General features: G+C 36.0%; 1 protein-coding gene across 1 annotated transcript in view; it reads right to left on the bottom strand.

Annotated features, from left to right (window-relative positions):
- Positions 1-17,597, bottom strand: part of TRPA1 (transient receptor potential cation channel, subfamily A, member 1) — a 47,994-nt gene that overhangs the window by 14,034 nt on the left and 16,363 nt on the right. Inside the window, exons 8-19 of the mRNA XM_012663106.1 lie at positions 17,506-17,554; positions 15,826-15,925; positions 15,068-15,168; positions 13,932-14,101; positions 13,682-13,846; positions 11,972-12,086; positions 10,875-11,041; positions 9,374-9,467; positions 6,063-6,122; positions 5,431-5,529; positions 2,001-2,071; positions 909-1,074 (exon numbers count right to left, since the gene is read on the bottom strand). Coding sequence (XP_012518560.1) covers positions 909-1,074; positions 2,001-2,071; positions 5,431-5,529; positions 6,063-6,122; positions 9,374-9,467; positions 10,875-11,041; positions 11,972-12,086; positions 13,682-13,846; positions 13,932-14,101; positions 15,068-15,168; positions 15,826-15,925; positions 17,506-17,554 — 1,357 coding nt within the window. The remainder of the gene's footprint in view (positions 1-908; positions 1,075-2,000; positions 2,072-5,430; positions 5,530-6,062; positions 6,123-9,373; positions 9,468-10,874; positions 11,042-11,971; positions 12,087-13,681; positions 13,847-13,931; positions 14,102-15,067; positions 15,169-15,825; positions 15,926-17,505; positions 17,555-17,597) is intronic.

Genomic DNA, 17,597 nt, shown 5'->3' with positions numbered 1-17,597 from the left:
ATAAAATAAAACACTTTAACTTCTTCATAATTTCCACTATTAAATATTTATTTTGTTGTGCTTCATTTCTATGTACTGTCTACATCTGAGTTAAACAGAAAATTATCGTGATGGCAATACTCATCTCATTTATTAGAGATGACACATATTCATTTCATAATGTCCTTATTAAGAGAGGTTCGAAAATTGATATAGGTCTACAGATTCTAAAGGAATATGAAAGACAATATCCAGATGCTGCCAAATGTTTCCTGGGTGCCAAATGAACCCAGATCAAGAACAACTGCTCTAGATAAACCTAGATTAAATCTAGGAAGTAAGCAGGAATAAAAGTGTTGGCTATTCTTCTTTTACCTGATATTATTTTGTAAGTATTCTAAAGGAATATGAATCTGTAGACCTATATAAAATTTTTAAATTTTGGTAAAATACACATAAAATTTGCCATTTTAAAAGTTTTACCTTTTACATGTACATTTATACTTTAAAATGTATAATTCAATAACATTAAATACAATGTTCTGCAGCCATCACCACTATCTAGTTCTGTAACTTTTTCATCATTCCAAACGGAAACCCCATGCTCACTCCCTGCAGTCCTTGGCAACCACAAATCGGCTTCCCTGTAGACCTATTTTACAGTTTTACACTTCGGCCTTCAAGCTAGCATCTCATAAATGTCAATTCCTTTTAAATTTGTTTACACACTCAATTTATTAATCTATTTATTTTTACTTCCTCACATTTCATAAAGGATTTTAGGAGAAATTGGTACCATGTATGAATTCTACAGGGTATTTATAATAATCAAAGTCCTGATATTTCAAATTTATCATTGACTTAGGATTCTTAAGAATAAATGTTTTTAAAATATTCTCTTATTTTAAAAAGTTGAAGTTTGAAAATACCGTGGTGTCTAATTTAATTTCTGAATGGTCACTAGTTTCATTGATGATTCCAGTTGAGTTGAAAGCCATTCCTGGCTTTATATTGACAACAAGAAGACTCATAGGTATGAGACCAAGACAGTAAGATCCTAGGTTCATCATGTGGGCTCTAAATCCATAAGCCAACCTACAAAAAAAATAAGCAAACCATAATTGAGTCATTTCAAACAAAATTTGGCCTCAGATAGCTGGTTCCTCACCGTCTCCACCAGCAAGCTGCAGCACAAACCCCCGTGTGTGGCATGCCCCGCCACACACTGGGACTGGGGTGTGGGGTGGAGAGCCCTTTGTCCTGGAAAGTGGGGTTTGGCCAGAAGGGGACCACACCCTCACCCCCCATGCAAAGCATGTCCATGGGGAACCTTGTGTTCAACCATTCATAGACAACCTGCTTCTGGGTTGGGGTTCTGTATGTAGCAGAGAAACTACCTTGCTGCTATCTATTGAAAGTCCTCAACTCAATGGTTTGTAAAAATAAAGAATTTTTTAAAAACACAAAAAAAAGACAAGAAAAAAGGAAAAAACAAAACTATAAACAAAAAATATTTGCTTACGATGTCTATGGAAAAAGTAGTTATAATCTCTTTCAGGAATCTATTTGATAAATGCACTGAACTTTAGAACCAAGAGAACTTTCTAATTCATCTTTTTCATTTTCAAAGAAGGAATCTCAACTTCTGAGCAAACATGGCTTACCAATTAATGGAAGGGCAGAGAATTTAAGCCCACATGACTTGACTCAAAGGTGAGTGTTCTTCCCTAGAACATACCTATTACTTCATTGCCACTAAATTGTAGGGTGCAGCATGCTTTTTCAAGTTTTATATAATGACTCCCTCTCACACCCCAAATATTGCATTTAATGTCAAAGATAAACAATGTCAGCATCTTCAACACCAAAACTTGCCTTTGATATTTATTTTTTCCAAAGTATAAAACATTAAAATAACAAAATTTAAAACATTAAAATACAATTAGAACATAATTGTTTAGAAGACTTTTAACAGATTTAATGGGAACAACATTAAAAAAGAAATACTACTCAGTACATACCATTTCATAAGTAAGTATTCTTTACACACAGGATGATTGAGAAGCTCTATGCGGTTATGTTGTACCATTGCCTGAAAAATAAGGTAAGAGCGATAAAATTAGTCATATTAAACTACCAGATACAAACTAAGCTTTCTATTTTCTGGTTTTATAACTTAATTTTGATATTATAAAAAGTAACACTTGCTTATTTTACAAAATTTGAAAAACTTAAAAGTAATATCAAGATTTTAAAAAAAAACACAAATTAGAGAGAACCATTATACAGGGCAATTACTTGATTCGGTCTGTCTCTTTTGATCTCTGATTGGTTGAGATAGTATAAGCTTCTACATCTTATATAGGGTTACAACAGGAAAGAACATTAAAGATAAATCATCAAGAGTTACATCTTCATTCTGTCCTTGAAGAAATTCAGTCTTTATCTTTCTAGAAGGATTTTAAATAGTAGAATACATATAAATAGTAGTTAAATTAATCTATAGATTGTAAGTTTTTATGAGAGTTATTAGAAACTACTAGCATCCATTTAAAAATTAATTTTTAATTATGCGAGAAATATATAAATAGAGGGACTGATGTCAGCAACATAGCTGAATCTTACTGCCCCAGGAAGCCCCAGACCCTCTTTCCTGCAACAGAGCCACCAAATGATTATAACAACAATACACAAACCAATTTGCTTTGTGAGCAATCCAGAACCCAGTTAAAAGGTTCTTGCACCCCAGTTGAGCATGTAGCCAAAAAGTACCAAATCAAAGACAGTAGGGAAATTCATGACATTAACTCATCACAGCCCCTCCCTCTGGCATAGCACAATGCCATTGGGAGAAAACTCCCAACTCTTGGCTTCTCCTTGGGGAGAGAAAGAGAAGAGTGGAACATATACATCCAATGTTCTGATCTTTTGGAGGACTGCCCAAGGGAATGATTTCTATCTTGCCTGAACCTAAGTGCTGACAGGAGAGGCCCACTGAGAACAAAGTAGGTCACAGGGGCTTGGTCTAATACCAGAGAAGCTGCAGTGTAACAGACAGACACTAGGCAGTGCTCCAGTATCATGGCTTGCTACAGCATGATACAGAGGCTACAATACTGCAAACATACAGCAGGGGGAGGTCCTGAGTAGAAATAGGCAAATCTCTTGAACTAGGAAATTCCATTCACATGCCCAGACAATATGAATCCCTAGAAAAGGCTTGAGAGTTTTCCAGAATCTAGCTAGGCTGATTGGTGAAGGTCCTACTTGTATAAAGTAAGACTGTAAAAACTGGGAAAGGTGACTGTTTTTGTTTTTTTTTTCCAAAAGCCAACTTCCAACAAATGATAACAAGTCATACAAAGAAACACAGAAATATAACTCAATCAAAGGAACAAATTAAATCTCAAAAATCAAACCCTAAAGAAACAGAGATATATGAATTTTCAGACAATTAATAGAAAACAACCATCATAAGGATGCTCAATTAACTAAAAAAGAACAGATAGAAAACTAAACAAAATCAAGAAAACTTTGCATGAACAAAATTAAAATATCAACAAAGAGATAAAAACCAAGAAAAAGAAAACAGAAATTCTGAAATTCTGGAGCTGAAGAATACACTAACTGAGTTGAAAATTTTCACTAGAGGAGTTCAACAGCAAACTTGACCAGGCAGAAAAAAGAATGAGTGAACTCAAAGACAGGATGTTTGAAATCGTTGAGTCAGAAAAGCAAAAAGAAAAAATAATGAAGAAAACTGAGGAAAACCTATGGGGTTTATAGGACACAATCAAGCAGAACAACATATGCATTATGGAGTTCCCAAAGAAGAAAAAAGAGGGAAATGGTTAGAGAGCCTATCTGACAAAATAATGTCTGAAAATTTCCCAAATCTGAGAAGAGAAATGGACACAAACATTCAAGAAGCTCAAATAACTTCAATTATCACAAATCAAAAGAGACCTACCCTGAAACACATTATAATCAAACTATCATAAGTCACAGATAAAGAAAGAATCTTGAAATCAGCAAAAGAAAAGCAACTCATTACCTACAAGGGAGCTTCAACAATATTATCAGTAAATATCTCAGCAGAAACCTGGCAGGCTAGAAGGGAGTGAGATGATATATTCAAAGTGTTGAAAGAAAACAAACTACTAACCAAGAATACTATAATAAAACTGTCCTTCAAAAATAAAGGCTCTGCAGAGCTAAAAAGCTTTGCATGGAAAAAATGTGAGTCCGCTGCCATCACCAGTGTTGAGTACATAAAATCCACGAGTCTGCATTCTTCACACTCCAAGTGCCCAGTAAGCCTGTAGATTTCACTTTATGTGGCAGTTGGTACCATGGTCTGTACCAAAGGCTTCCATGTAGGGAAATAAACTCATTTAAGGTAAATGAAAATTCCTCATTAGCCTAGACCGGGTTGTCCAATAGAACTTTCTACCATGATAGAAATGTCTTGTATCTGTGCTGTCCAATATGAGAGCCACAAACCACAGGAGCTACTGAGTACTTGAAATGTGGCAAGTGAAAATGAAGAAATAAATTTTTAACTTTATTTAATTTTAACTACTTTTGATTTAGGTAGCCACATGTCACTAGTAGCTACCATATTTGACAGCACAGATACAGACCAAAATTTGCAGATCTAATCCTCAAACATGTTTTATGCATGCACACAATTTTAATTTGTTGTCGATATTTACACAAGCATGGGCTGCTATTGCTACGTGGCAATAATTTGTTGAAACTAGTGGCCACTCTCCTTATAGCCAGGAGCCTATGTTACTCATCTGTTACCTATTTTCTCTGCAGTTATTTATTTGAGTTTGGGACCCTTTATTTGACTGAAGTGGATCATATGCATGGCCTTCATTGCTTCGTTGGTGAGAAACGTAAATGCACTCTTTGAAATAAGAGCTGGTTTGGAGCAAGTCTCAGGAAATTCAGGTCCATGCTGTATGTTCACAGCCTTCTTTAGATTTGGTTCATCCCTCTGGATGGAGCCAAGAGCTTCTGAATGGTCAGACTTTACCTTGGAGCCCAGCAGCTGACTGAATTTGGAAGCTGTGGCTGTAAAATGTCACCCCTTGCATTTTCCTGTGGTTTACACTGGAGGAAACTATTGAATGGATAGGTGGGTAGAGGTGCGGAGCAAGTACTGACTGTGTCGTCCACGGTCTGTTCAGTTCTGGATTGGGGCAGGTCTTACATGACCATTAGAACTGAAGTATAGAACTTTGAATTACAGCAATTATAAAAAAAAAAAGATTGCTTATTTTACTAAAAATAAAGGGTTGGGCCACATGGCACACACAGATGTGGAACTATAAAACTGGAATTCTCTCCAGGCCCCTTCCATTTCTACCAAATGTGAGCCTGTATCAAAACATTTTAGAACCCAGGTGGAAAGTGCCTGGAAGATGAGAACACTGGACTTACATTTAGGGCTGTAAGAGGCTCATATATAGCATCCTGTGTAGGTCTTACTTTTTTGGTGAATGCTGATGGACATTGAAGATATTTGAAATTATATTCAATCTGTAGAAGACATAAATTTTAAAAGAAATTAGTTAGTTTAGTATAGACTCCAAAAGTAGTTCCTGAAAAATCAAATATATAAGCCTGCAATTCCACTGAAAATTAAGTGATTTGAAAAAAACTGAGTCATTTCAAGTGGAGAAAAGGAAATTGAATTATTGCATATTAATTACAAAAATAAATATGTTGGAAGGTTGTTCTGTAATTGCTTCACAACTCATAGGCATGGAAAAAGAGGAATTCTCAAAGGATAATTAGGTATTTTAGACATTCGTTCTGGCAAAGCTATCCCAGAAAATATAAAGACTAACAACAACACTCAATAATGCTGTTAGACACAATTAAAATATTAGGGAAAAACTGAGCATGTAAGGGAAAATTTTTCTTACAATTAGATAATATAATAATATGACAGATGAAACCAATATTTACCATTGATGATAGATTGTAGAACTAAAGGAACAATACTTTTAATATTCCTTGAAGAATTATACTAAAATAAATCTCAAATTATCATGATAAAATAAACTTACATGGTAGTCTAGACGGGACTTATCCTCTGTGGAATGCAACATGCAGAAATCTAAAAGAACCTCCAAGAGAGAAAAAAACAGCTAAGATATCTGGGCAGGGCAGAACATTATATATGAGGAAAGATTTTATCCCATTTCTAAGATAACACATAAGATATTCTCCTGCCATTCCTTTGCTTCTTGTACCTCAAGGATAAATTATAATCCATGTCATTCAGGAACAAAATTTAAAATACAAAGTGTTACAAATATTTCTGCATGCCTCAGAAACACCAGCTGATTCAGAAAAATACCATGTATTGACAATGTAATCGTATTTACTATAATTTGGGTAAGAGATATTCCACTAGTTTTGCCTATGATGTGATGTCTTTCTGGGCTTCTAGAGAATATATAGATTACAGGTTGAACATCCCTAGTCAGAAAATCCAAAATCTGAAATGCTCCAAAATCCAAAATTTTTTGAGCACCAACATGATGCCATGAGTGGAAAATTCCACATATAAGTACTTAATACAAACTTTGTTGCATACATAAAATTATTAAAAATATTGTAGAAAATTACCTTCAGGCTTGGTGTATAAGGTGTATATGAAACATAAATGTATTTCATATTTAGACTTGGATCCCATCCCCAAGATATCTCATTATATATATACAAATATTCCAAAATTCAAAACACTTCTGGTCCCAAACATTTTGGATAAGGAATACTCAACCTGTATTAAGGATTCCTGTGCTCAGTATCTTACAGTGCAAATGTATTGTCCCTAATTGAGATCTTTCATCCTAGCACTGAGGTCTTTCTATGATTTAGGTCCCATCTTCTGTACTGCTCCAGTCTGGAGTACTGTGTTTGCTTCTGTTCCTCACTCACCAAGCAACACGGAGAGAGTATGTGTTCAGAGGAGATTCAGACAGGATAGTGGGGGATAGACGTTATAACAAGAAATAAAGACCCTCTAGACGTTTAACTCGGGGAAAGAACACTTATGGGGTTATTGGAGCCATCCCTATGTGTGTGGAGATATGTGTTTCTGTGGGGTCCCTGTGTACATAAATAATTAGAGACATTCCAAATCTGGTAGCCTAAATTTGTGATCCTGAGACAGAAATACTGCCTGACCAGGCTACCCTCTTGGAACCAGAGCAGGACACAGGCCCAGATGGCCCTATCAGCATGTCCAGGAGTTCCTGGGATATCTGGTCAACCCCACCTGCAGAACTGGAGAGTAGAAGGTTGGAATATGCCCTGAAGGGAAGAAACGGGGGACCTGACCTATCTCAGGTACCAGAGGGACTTAGGAAATTTCAAGGAAGGCTCTGTTCATGACCAGATGGCAGTACTGGGGGGCAGAACAAGCATAATGAAAAATAAAGCCAAGCCCAGTCAGTAGTGCTGTGCAAGGCAGGACCAAACAAAGTTTTAATAATCAGGCAAAAGAAGGGATGGGCTGCCTTGGGTGGGGTTGGGGTTGTAAAAGCAACTTTTCAGAAATGTTGTATAAGTAATTCAAATACATGAAGTGAGGCTAAACTAAAAGACCTTTAAGTTCCCTTATTTTATTGAAAAAAAATTCACAATACAAAAATAATATGTCATGCAGAAAACTAACTAGAAAATATAGTAGCAGAAAAAAGGAAAAATAGCCAATCATAATCCCGTAACAGATTTCTTACTAAGATTTTCTTATAATTTCTTCAACTCTTTATTATGTTTTCCATATGTGATTATTTCTAACATATATATTTTTACAATTATAAATAATGCTGCAGGAAACATTCTATATAAATCTATCTCTGGTTATTCATTAGAACAGATTCCAACAACTGTAATTACCAAGTAAGAAAGTCTGAGGTTCAGGTTCTCAACCCTGAACATTTATGTGCCCTTCAATGAGATTTAGGCACCCAAAAACTTAATCTGTATGCCATTTGTGCACTAGACTAGAATCAATTTTCATTAGACCTCATTAAGAAAAAAATGCACATAAAGTATTTAACACATAGTACTTATTCAAAAAAATAAAAACAATGAGTGCTAGTAGCAGTAGTACTAGTAGCCACATAAGCAGTATAAAAATAGTACAAGGTATATTATGTGCCAAACATTATCCTGAGTACTTTATATATTTTATCTCTATTTTTTGTAATCACTTTTCAAGATCAGTAACAGCGTCACTTTCTCAAAGATAAAGAAAATAGAAATGAAGCTCAGAGAGGTAGAATGACTCGCCTAAAACAACACAGCAAAAGGCAGAGCCAGGATTAAATCCCAGGGCCTCTAGGCTCCAAATCTAGTCCTCTATCCCCTATGTCACTAAGTCTTACTGCTTCAGTGTTTGAATATATTTTTCCCTTTCAATGACATTTTAAGTCATTCTGCTTTTCTTGATTATTCTTTGTCTGCCCCAATCCTCAAATCCCAACTTTTTCAGGAGGTCTTTTATTTGCATCTTTTTAACACTCAGGTGCTCAACCGTCTGTGCATGTCTGTCTTGTAGTGGGCATCCAGTCACATGCTGGGTATGTATTTAATGCAGACCTTCAAGGGCCCACAGAGGCCATGCAAGTAATATCAATGAATGAACCACGCCAGGCATAAGAGCTTTCTCCCATCGTTAGTGAAACATTTGCTCTCCTTGGGTTGGCTTTTATCTTCACAGTCGGGATAGAGCCATATATCAAGAAATATCTGTTTACTATAACGAAAGCAATTGCACAAGAATGACAACACGTGACAACTAACACTAGGCATTGGAGCCAAGTATACAAAAGGCAGAGGTGGGGTGTGTCCCGCGGGAGAGTGCTTGTCCCATCCATGGGAAGCAGCTGCTGCTCGGTCCAGCAACTCCTGCCTTATGAGAAGGCAGGCCCAGCTACCGGATGTCATTTTTAAGGGAAGCCAGATATCTGGATCCTTAAGGAAAGCACCTTGGTTTTAAATGTTATTGACTAATGCAAATTTGAAACAACAATAACATGCATTCCAAACAAAAACATATCTAGGGGCTTTATTCAGCCAGAAAAAACCAGTGTGTAGTTTCTCCTCTAGACATGGATTGTTTGAATTAAAAAAATCTGTTTACCACATTTTTTTAGATTACATATAATAACTGATAGGATTCTTTAATCCAAGTAGGTCTCCATTAAATACTTGTTGACTAACTTCCAGTATAGCCTATGGAAAGCTAGAAGCTTTATTTCAAGACGAAATTACTATTATTAGGTTGTGATTACAACAATAAATTCTCACATCATATTATATGCTGAACATATACCCAGAAAGAGTTTTGTTTTGGAGAACTTACTTTCATGCATTCAGGAAGGTATTCTATCATTTCCGTGATTGGACATTTATTGCTTGGAGAACAATGACTAAAAACTTTAAGACACTCATCCCATCTATAAAAAAATATAAAAGACAAACACAATTCTTAATCCATATGTTCTGCAAAACCGTTGAAACTCAAGATTATATCTTGAGGAGAAACTTAAATTTACGTTGATTCATGAAATGCAATGCTTACCCATTGGTTCCAATGGAACCAATATGTGAACCAAGATCAATCTATTAATAGGATCTTTGTCCATTAATGGAAATTAGGAATGTGAATAAATTCCAGGATGGCTATGCTCACTGTTCTGCCCCTCTAAATACCTCCCAAAAGAAGCCAGGCCTCTATCTTCTTTTTCTCCTCAAGCCATGAAACGGTAAGTACTTTCAGAGCTGATCATGTCAGGAGAGAGATCCACACTTACATACATACATCAGCAACCTAGTACTGTGCCCATATTTAACAGTCAATTCATGTATACATCACATATTGAGTTAAACTACAAACTAACACGCATGAAGTGTGTTGATAAGCATAGCCTCTGCCAGAACATTATAGAGTTTGCCCCTTTCTTCATCACCATCTATTAATAATTAGATGTGTTAAGAAGGTACTTATCATACCAAGGAGGAACTAAGCCTACAGCAGGAAGTAAAGAAAAGCCCATTTATCTCCAAGATCCTAGCAAATTTTCCATTAACTCTATCAGTCAAATCCATCTAGAATATCTGCATTACCATCAGAAGACTTCTGGTTGCACACTTTCATTAACTGGTGTTTCAAAGGAATGGTTGGCAGATTTTCGAGACCGCCCATCCTGAAAAACACCGGCTTGATCTGCCTTGAATATGAGATCGTTCACCTCTGTGTCCACTCCTGGGCAACACTGAGCCCTTGTGCATACCTATCTCATTATATAGAAAAGTTTATGTACGAGAAGTGGGACAAACTATCCCTGAACTTCATTATTAAAACTCCTTAGAAAAAAAAAAAAAAACAACTCCTTAGAGTATGGTTTAAAAACCCACAACCACAAAAGATCATGTGTTACAGAGATGCTCCATTAGATGGCCTGATAACAACATGGATTTACCTTGAGGAATATTTTTGTCAACATCCAGTTTGAGGGTTTCTGTTGGCAAGAGAGTGTTGGGCAAGTTCAGGTAGGGTAAGGCAGACTTTGCTTGACAATGACATGGTGCCAGACAGTCTGCATGCCTGAACCCCTTGAGTCTCACAAAAATTCTGCTAAAGTTGGTCTTAGCAGCAACTCCCCATGAAGATCAGAGAGGTTAGGCAATGTGCCTGTTGTCACCCAAAAAGTTCATTTAAAAATTTATGTAGACAACTGACATTTTAAGATGTTGTTTAATGGCTGAAACTTATTCCTTTTCTCTTTCTTGTTTCCTCTCTGGCTGTGGATCATCCCTGATGCCAGAGGACACTAAATGACAGTGGACAGGAAGACGGGTACCTTTTGCTCCTGATGGCTGTAAGAACCACCTCCTTCCTCTTATTGTGGAATGCGAGGTGCAAAAACGAGGCCTGCTGCTTGTTCAGGACTATGTCAGCATCGCGGCTCAGGAGCAGCCCGACAGCTTTGGCCTGGCCTTCCCTGGCAGCAAAGTGAAGCGCCGTGTTCTTTGAGAGAAAGCAGACACAGAAACGTGGGGACAATGGGTAATCGGCCGTGGGCCATTTCACTGCCTTGTCTCATTGTTGAAGTGCTTAAAAGAAATTATCAACAACACTAACTATTCAATATGAAAACACATAAAATTTAAAACCAATGTTCAGAATCGAGCTTCGAAATAATGAGTTTATAATGGACACATGGCGTGTGGTGGCCGGGGAGGTGGGTCTGTGCGTGTGTGTGCGAATCCCAGGGGTGGTTCTGCATTGCATTTGCAAGGGATGATTCCACAAGACAAAGAACAAGCTTTCAGGGTGAGGATGGTGGAGTGAACAAAGCAGAAAGTACTCCTGAGAGATTTATGGCCTAGTAGAGCAGTGGTTCACAGATTCAGGGTTTTAGGAGCTTATAAAATTTTTAAAAAATCAGAAAATATTATAAGGTTGCCAATTTTTAAGTTTTGCCATGTAAAGACCTTTTTTAAAGCAACAACAATCTTCTATCTCCATCATTTCATGAACAAGTGTCCATGTTAATACTTACTCCCCAAAAAAGGAAGAAGGACATGATAGCTAATAAAGGTCGGTCCTTCAAATCAACACACTTCCAACTAATATTAATAAAAACTCACTCCTGCCCTCTTCATTTCTCCAGGTTCACCAGGGAATTAAAACTTTACCACCGAACAGCAATGGCCTGTGGACCGGCCTCCATGAGACTGGGGGTGTCCTCAACATCCACCCTGCCTTGGTATTCTTCTATTTCTGTTCCCCTTTTACTCGTTTCTCACTCCAAGAGTCTGCTTGTTAAAAACCCAACAAAAGGCTGGGACTACAGCAAGGAAGGGAAGAAGGTGGCTAAGAAGGCGGCTCCCCTGCTACTTTGGAAGTTTCTGCCATGTTCCGATTTGCAGTAAGTATGAGGACCCCGCTACGTACCCCATCTTCATCTAGCCGATCTGTGCACTTCAAATTAGTGTCAAGAATGACCTTCATGGTCTGGGTGTACCCGCCCATGGCCGCGTGGTGCAAAGCAGTCCAGCCATTGTGGTCACTGGCAAAGAGTTAAGAAAAGATGTGTGAATACACAGTACAGACGAAATGTGGGGAATCCTCCACTTGGCTCATTCTAGGTAAGTCCGATGACAAACAAAACAAGCATAATTGAGCTGTGGCAACTAAATATTTATTATATATTTATAATAAATGAGCTTATTTCAAGCTCAATAATCTCAAATGATCTATCCATAATGTGGTTCACACATATTTTTTATTTAGTGGCTTAAAATATAAAAGTATATTTACATACATGTTCATATGTTGCATGTGTTTACATTACCAAACACTTGGGGATGGGAGAAAGTAGACTTATCATATTTTTTCCAAAGCTATAATACACTTATACACACCATTTTAAATCTTGTCTCATTTTTTCATTGAAAATTGAAAAATCTATTACTGTGGTGGTATTTGCCTTTAAGGTCAATAGATATTGCTAATAATAATAACAGCTTAGTGTCACTTATTCTTGTAAGAGTTTAGGTGTGAAAAAACTTTACTCCCATGCTCTCAAAGATGCTTCCTCAATCCCTTTGAAAAATGCTTACGCTTTCTCGCAGAAATTCAAGATGTAAATATACTGAAGCCTTGTCATATTAGCAATGCTTTTCTGATTGAGACATAGAAAAAAATCCTGACACAATTTAATTTCAGTTCTAGTGAGCAGCTGTTTTAGGATGTAAAAGCCACCTCACTGTTTCAGTTATGATGTAGCTGAGTAACAACTGTGTGGCCTGGGTCCACTTGGGCCCCTTTGCAGGTCTGCTGCTTGGTGTCCCCTTGTAAGAGGGAGGGAACTGAGCAAAGTATGGATTTTGCAACCCCGTCTCTAATTTGTGGCATCAGTACGGATCAGTACAGAAATGTGTTTTCGAGCATGAGCCTAATGAGCTCTTTGCTACCGCCTCTGTGAAATCAGAAGACAGATCAGTGCACCTCTATAAAATATTTGCAGGTTTTTTTCCATTCACAACAATGCTGTTTAATTATGCCACGTATTTTATTAAGCTTATATATTTTAACTTGGCTTTCTTTCTTGCATTAGAGTTCTTCTAATTATAATAAAGTTCGGGAATTTTTAATGTCTCCTGTTGTCACTTAAAGGGAGCTTTTTGTGTCCATGATTCATCAGATTGAATAAAAAGTAGTGTCTTGGGACTCGTATGGTTTTGTGTGTGTGTGTACGTGTATGTCTACATACATGTGTATGTCTACACGTACACACACATACACACACAGCCACGGTTTTTATTTACATAGGCAGACGGCAGCATGATGAAGTAAAATATGAGGAGCTGTATTTCAAAGATTCCAAGAAATATTCTGTGCAAAGCCACTTACTCTGTGAGCTTGACCAAGACTCTTCTACTCTATAAACGTCAATGTCTTCATTTGTCAATTGGGAATAACACTGACTTCCATTTCAATATTTGAGAAGTTATATATGTTTTGAGTATTAAATAAGATGGATAAAAGTACTTAGTGAGATATACAGTTATAATAGATATCAAAATTTAAGATATAATGGGAAAACAGCCTGAAATGGCTAATCAAACAGAATGTATAAACATTCCAATCATATATCCTCACCTGAGAAATAATGCACCTTTTTTCAGAAGAAGTTGAACTACTTTATCATGTCCGTTTTTTGCTGCCAGGTGGAGAGGAGTCATTCCATGAAGATCACCTTCATTCAAAAGCCTGGTATCACTGATGTCTTGTAGGAGCCTCTGACAGGTATTGATACGCCCATAACTTGGAAAAAATTAGGTTCATATTTTCAAAGCAAATATTAAACAGAAAGAAGACATGCCCATATGTTGCACAGACTGCCCCTTACCTGGCTGCAAAATGCAGGGGTGATTTCTTATCTTTGCTTTTGGAATGGATGGACACATTAAAGTCAAGTAGGTTATTTACAGAGACAGGGACCCCCTCTCTACATGCGTAATGTAGAGGAGTACACCCATCATTGTCTTCATCCATTACCAGCTCTTTAATATGTTGCATCTGTGGGAAAAATTAATATTCTACATATAATTCTGCTATTATGCTAGTATGATGTTTTTCAAACCATTCCATAGGACAGTATTTTCCAGCAAGGGTCAATATGTATTTCTTGGGAGCAAAATGTAAATAACCTAAAGGGTCCTACTAGAGTAAAATAAATGTGGATGGAGCTGAATGTTCTATCTCCCTATAATATACCTTATACCATTTTAAAGCCTCTGAGATATCCTGCAAGTAGGAAAATGTACCTAATCCAGCATTTTCCAAACATCCGACCACAGCCCCTCCTCTGTGCCTCCTCTCATTCCTCCATCAATAACACCCAAGAGTTTAATGCTAATGTGTTCTGTTAGTCAAAATGGATGAGATGTTGAAATTAGGTTTACTTTATCTTTTATAAGTATATTAAATAAAAAATGAATGACACATCAGTAGCTTAATCCAATCAACATTTTGATGTTTTCTTTAAAATATTCAGATACATATATTCTTGATTATTAAAGGCAGTGACAATATTAAAATCTATTTACTATGAAAATATGGTGTGCTTCACATGCACGTGATAGTCACTCAGTAAGTATTAGCTGGTGAATATAAATATGGAAATAATGCTTTTGACCTGTCAACAAGTCAAATATGCCAAGTAATTTTTCTTAATTGATGGAAGAGTATTGCTAATTCACTCACATACTTGGCTTTTCCACTGACGCGCAAATCATAATGGTCAAAGTGAAGGAAATCAAACCAATTAAGGATGTATCTTTATTATTGCTGGTGGTTATTATTATCATCATCATCACCATCATGTTGTAACTAAATATTCGATTATGTCATCTTTATTTTCAAACATTTTTAAAGTTCTAGAATCAGCTTTCACAATAAGAAATATTATTATATAATAAAAAATATCAGTTTATTCTCTGTTGAACCCAACTCAGTTTATGAAAATCCACAGATATATATTACCTGCATAAACTCAGGTCGCAAATTTTTTAATCCATAAGGTTGCTGTACAGTCAAATGCAAAAAATTACGCCCATAATGATCTTTTATGTCTACACGGGCACCTAAAAAAAGCACAATACAAATATAAATTCTACTCATTTATTTAAAGCATGGTCTATGGTGCATTTTCATCTTAATAAAAAATTTTTAATTAAAACATTGACAATCTTTAATTTTCAGGAAATTTTATTTAGATGAGAAAACTGAACATCTTTTAAAATGAGTTTATCTTACTCTGTGTGTGTGTAAGTAGGGTAGCGAATATGTGAAGCATGACATTAATATATGAGGCCTTACCTTTTAAAGCATAAAATATAAATATGGAGGGATTCAAGATTAAGAAAGGAGGGTATAAGAGAAGGAAACCTTGCTTTTTTGTTTTAATATCATAGCACCAGGTAGTATCTAGAATGGGAACAGTTACAACACCTACACCACATAGGACTGATTCATTGAAAGAAAGTTGACAGGATGTTCAGCAAAATGACTGGGGAATAACAAACACTTTATAAATGTTACTTGTTGTTGTTCTGAAATTATCTTTTAAAATATTGCTGCCTTACTGGACTGAAAATTATTCTAGACACAGAAAGCATTCTGTTTATCTTTGTATTCATAGCACCTTGTCCAGTACCTGGCACACAATAGATGGTTAATAAATGTTTATCTAACCAAATTGAGTAGTAATTCCAAAGGCACGGCTTGGTCCCCCTTGGTACCTTTAGAGAGTAGCAAATTTACGATATTCCAAGATGCAGAAGCAGTTGCTAGTATAAGTGGAGAGCGTCCTTCACAATCGATACTGTTAATATCTGCTCCCTAAAATAAAACAAGTCATTTAAGAAAGAGCTTACAAACAGATAATCAGCTTACATCGCAATCTTTAAAAACATTATTTCATTGAGAAAGAGTGTCTATATCATGGCTAGCACTAACATATAAAATTAATTATAGAATTACTTGAAACGTCCCTATAATTTATATGTTATAACATAAGAAATCAAGGCATTCTTTTGTAATTTCAACTATGTGATTATTCTCATGTTAGGCTTTTTACTGACATCTGGCAATAGCTGTATCATATATAATATTACCTAAACCATAAAAATAATATCCTTTGACCTAGAACAATAGTTTAGTCTCACTATAAAAAATGAATTTTAAATGTCCATAATTTTAAAAGTCTTCCAAATTTATTGCATGTGGGATTTAACAAACATTCACCAGAAAACATTCACTTTTTAAAAAATTGGCTTCATCTGAAATAGACAAACTGAAACAACTGCATTGAAATCATTCAAATTCCAAAGTAAAATTTTAGTATAACATTTATTTAAGAAAATTTGAATTTAAAAATCACATTATATGTTTATATATATATTTTAAAAATGAATAAGTCAATATTAATGATTATGTGCTATGGTTATAATATTTGATATGAGAAGAAATCAGAGGCTTTTTAAAATTTCCTGGAAAGAATTCTATACTTTGGACAGAGTAATAAAAATAGCTTCAACTCTGTGGATATTTCCCTATTCTTTTGGGACCTGTTGAATATAAATGACGATGGCAGCGGTGTCCCCTTTGCACACTGTGTGGTGGTCAGTGAGTTTCTGCCACAGTTCTCTTGGCAGGTGAAGATTTGGCTGCCTTTGCAGGAAACCATGCATGGCATGAACTATGGTATACAACGAGTCTCTCCAGAATTCTTCTATGTAAGTATCACAATTTCAATAGTTGCCATGGACAACATACACATATTCGATAATGCAAATGGAACTATTACATATATTCTTTGCTGATATGGTAGGGTTTAAATAAATCCACCATACATTCATCTGTATAAAGAGCTTATTAAAATCTAACTCAAAAGTTGACTGATTCCATTTCTTAAGTGAAAAAATCTTCACTTTCACTTGTAATAAACCTTGAACAACATTTTTCAATTCCTCAGTTTTTCATTGTTTGGAAGGTGACGCTGAGGCAATTAGGGTGGAAGCTCAGCCCACATGGTGCCCATCCTGCCTCCACCTCAAAGCCACTGGGGCTGAAGAAGGCTGGTGGAGTCGCCCAAGTCCACAGTCCCATAGCACCTACTCACAGGACGTTGGAAGAGCTTGCCTTGCAATGCACCCACAAACTCCCCATGCTACAACCACTTAGATGGGTATCCAAAGTACACTTTAGCACTTCTAATTCACAGTAATAAAGTTTGGCTGTTACATATTCATATGCAATATATTCTATTTGCAAATGCGTCAATCATCCTTTTATAAGCTTCTTTTGCTGATAAGCAAGAAATTAAAATTGGCTTTATGTTTGAAAGTCCATAGCATGTAATTATATGGTTTTTCAATACAAATAGTAATAAAAAATAAACCAATAAATGGAATAGTTACCACTGAAATTAAGTAGTCTGCTAGTTCATGGTGATCAAATAATGAAGCTCTACAAAAAGAGAATTATAAACATTATAATTAAAGTACTATGG

Source organism: Propithecus coquereli, unplaced genomic scaffold (assembly GCF_000956105.1).
Source record: "Propithecus coquereli isolate 6110/MARCELLA unplaced genomic scaffold, Pcoq_1.0 Scaffold8, whole genome shotgun sequence".
Taxonomy (NCBI): domain Eukaryota; kingdom Metazoa; phylum Chordata; class Mammalia; order Primates; family Indriidae; genus Propithecus; species Propithecus coquereli.
This window is presented reverse-complemented; position numbering and strand designations above follow the sequence as displayed.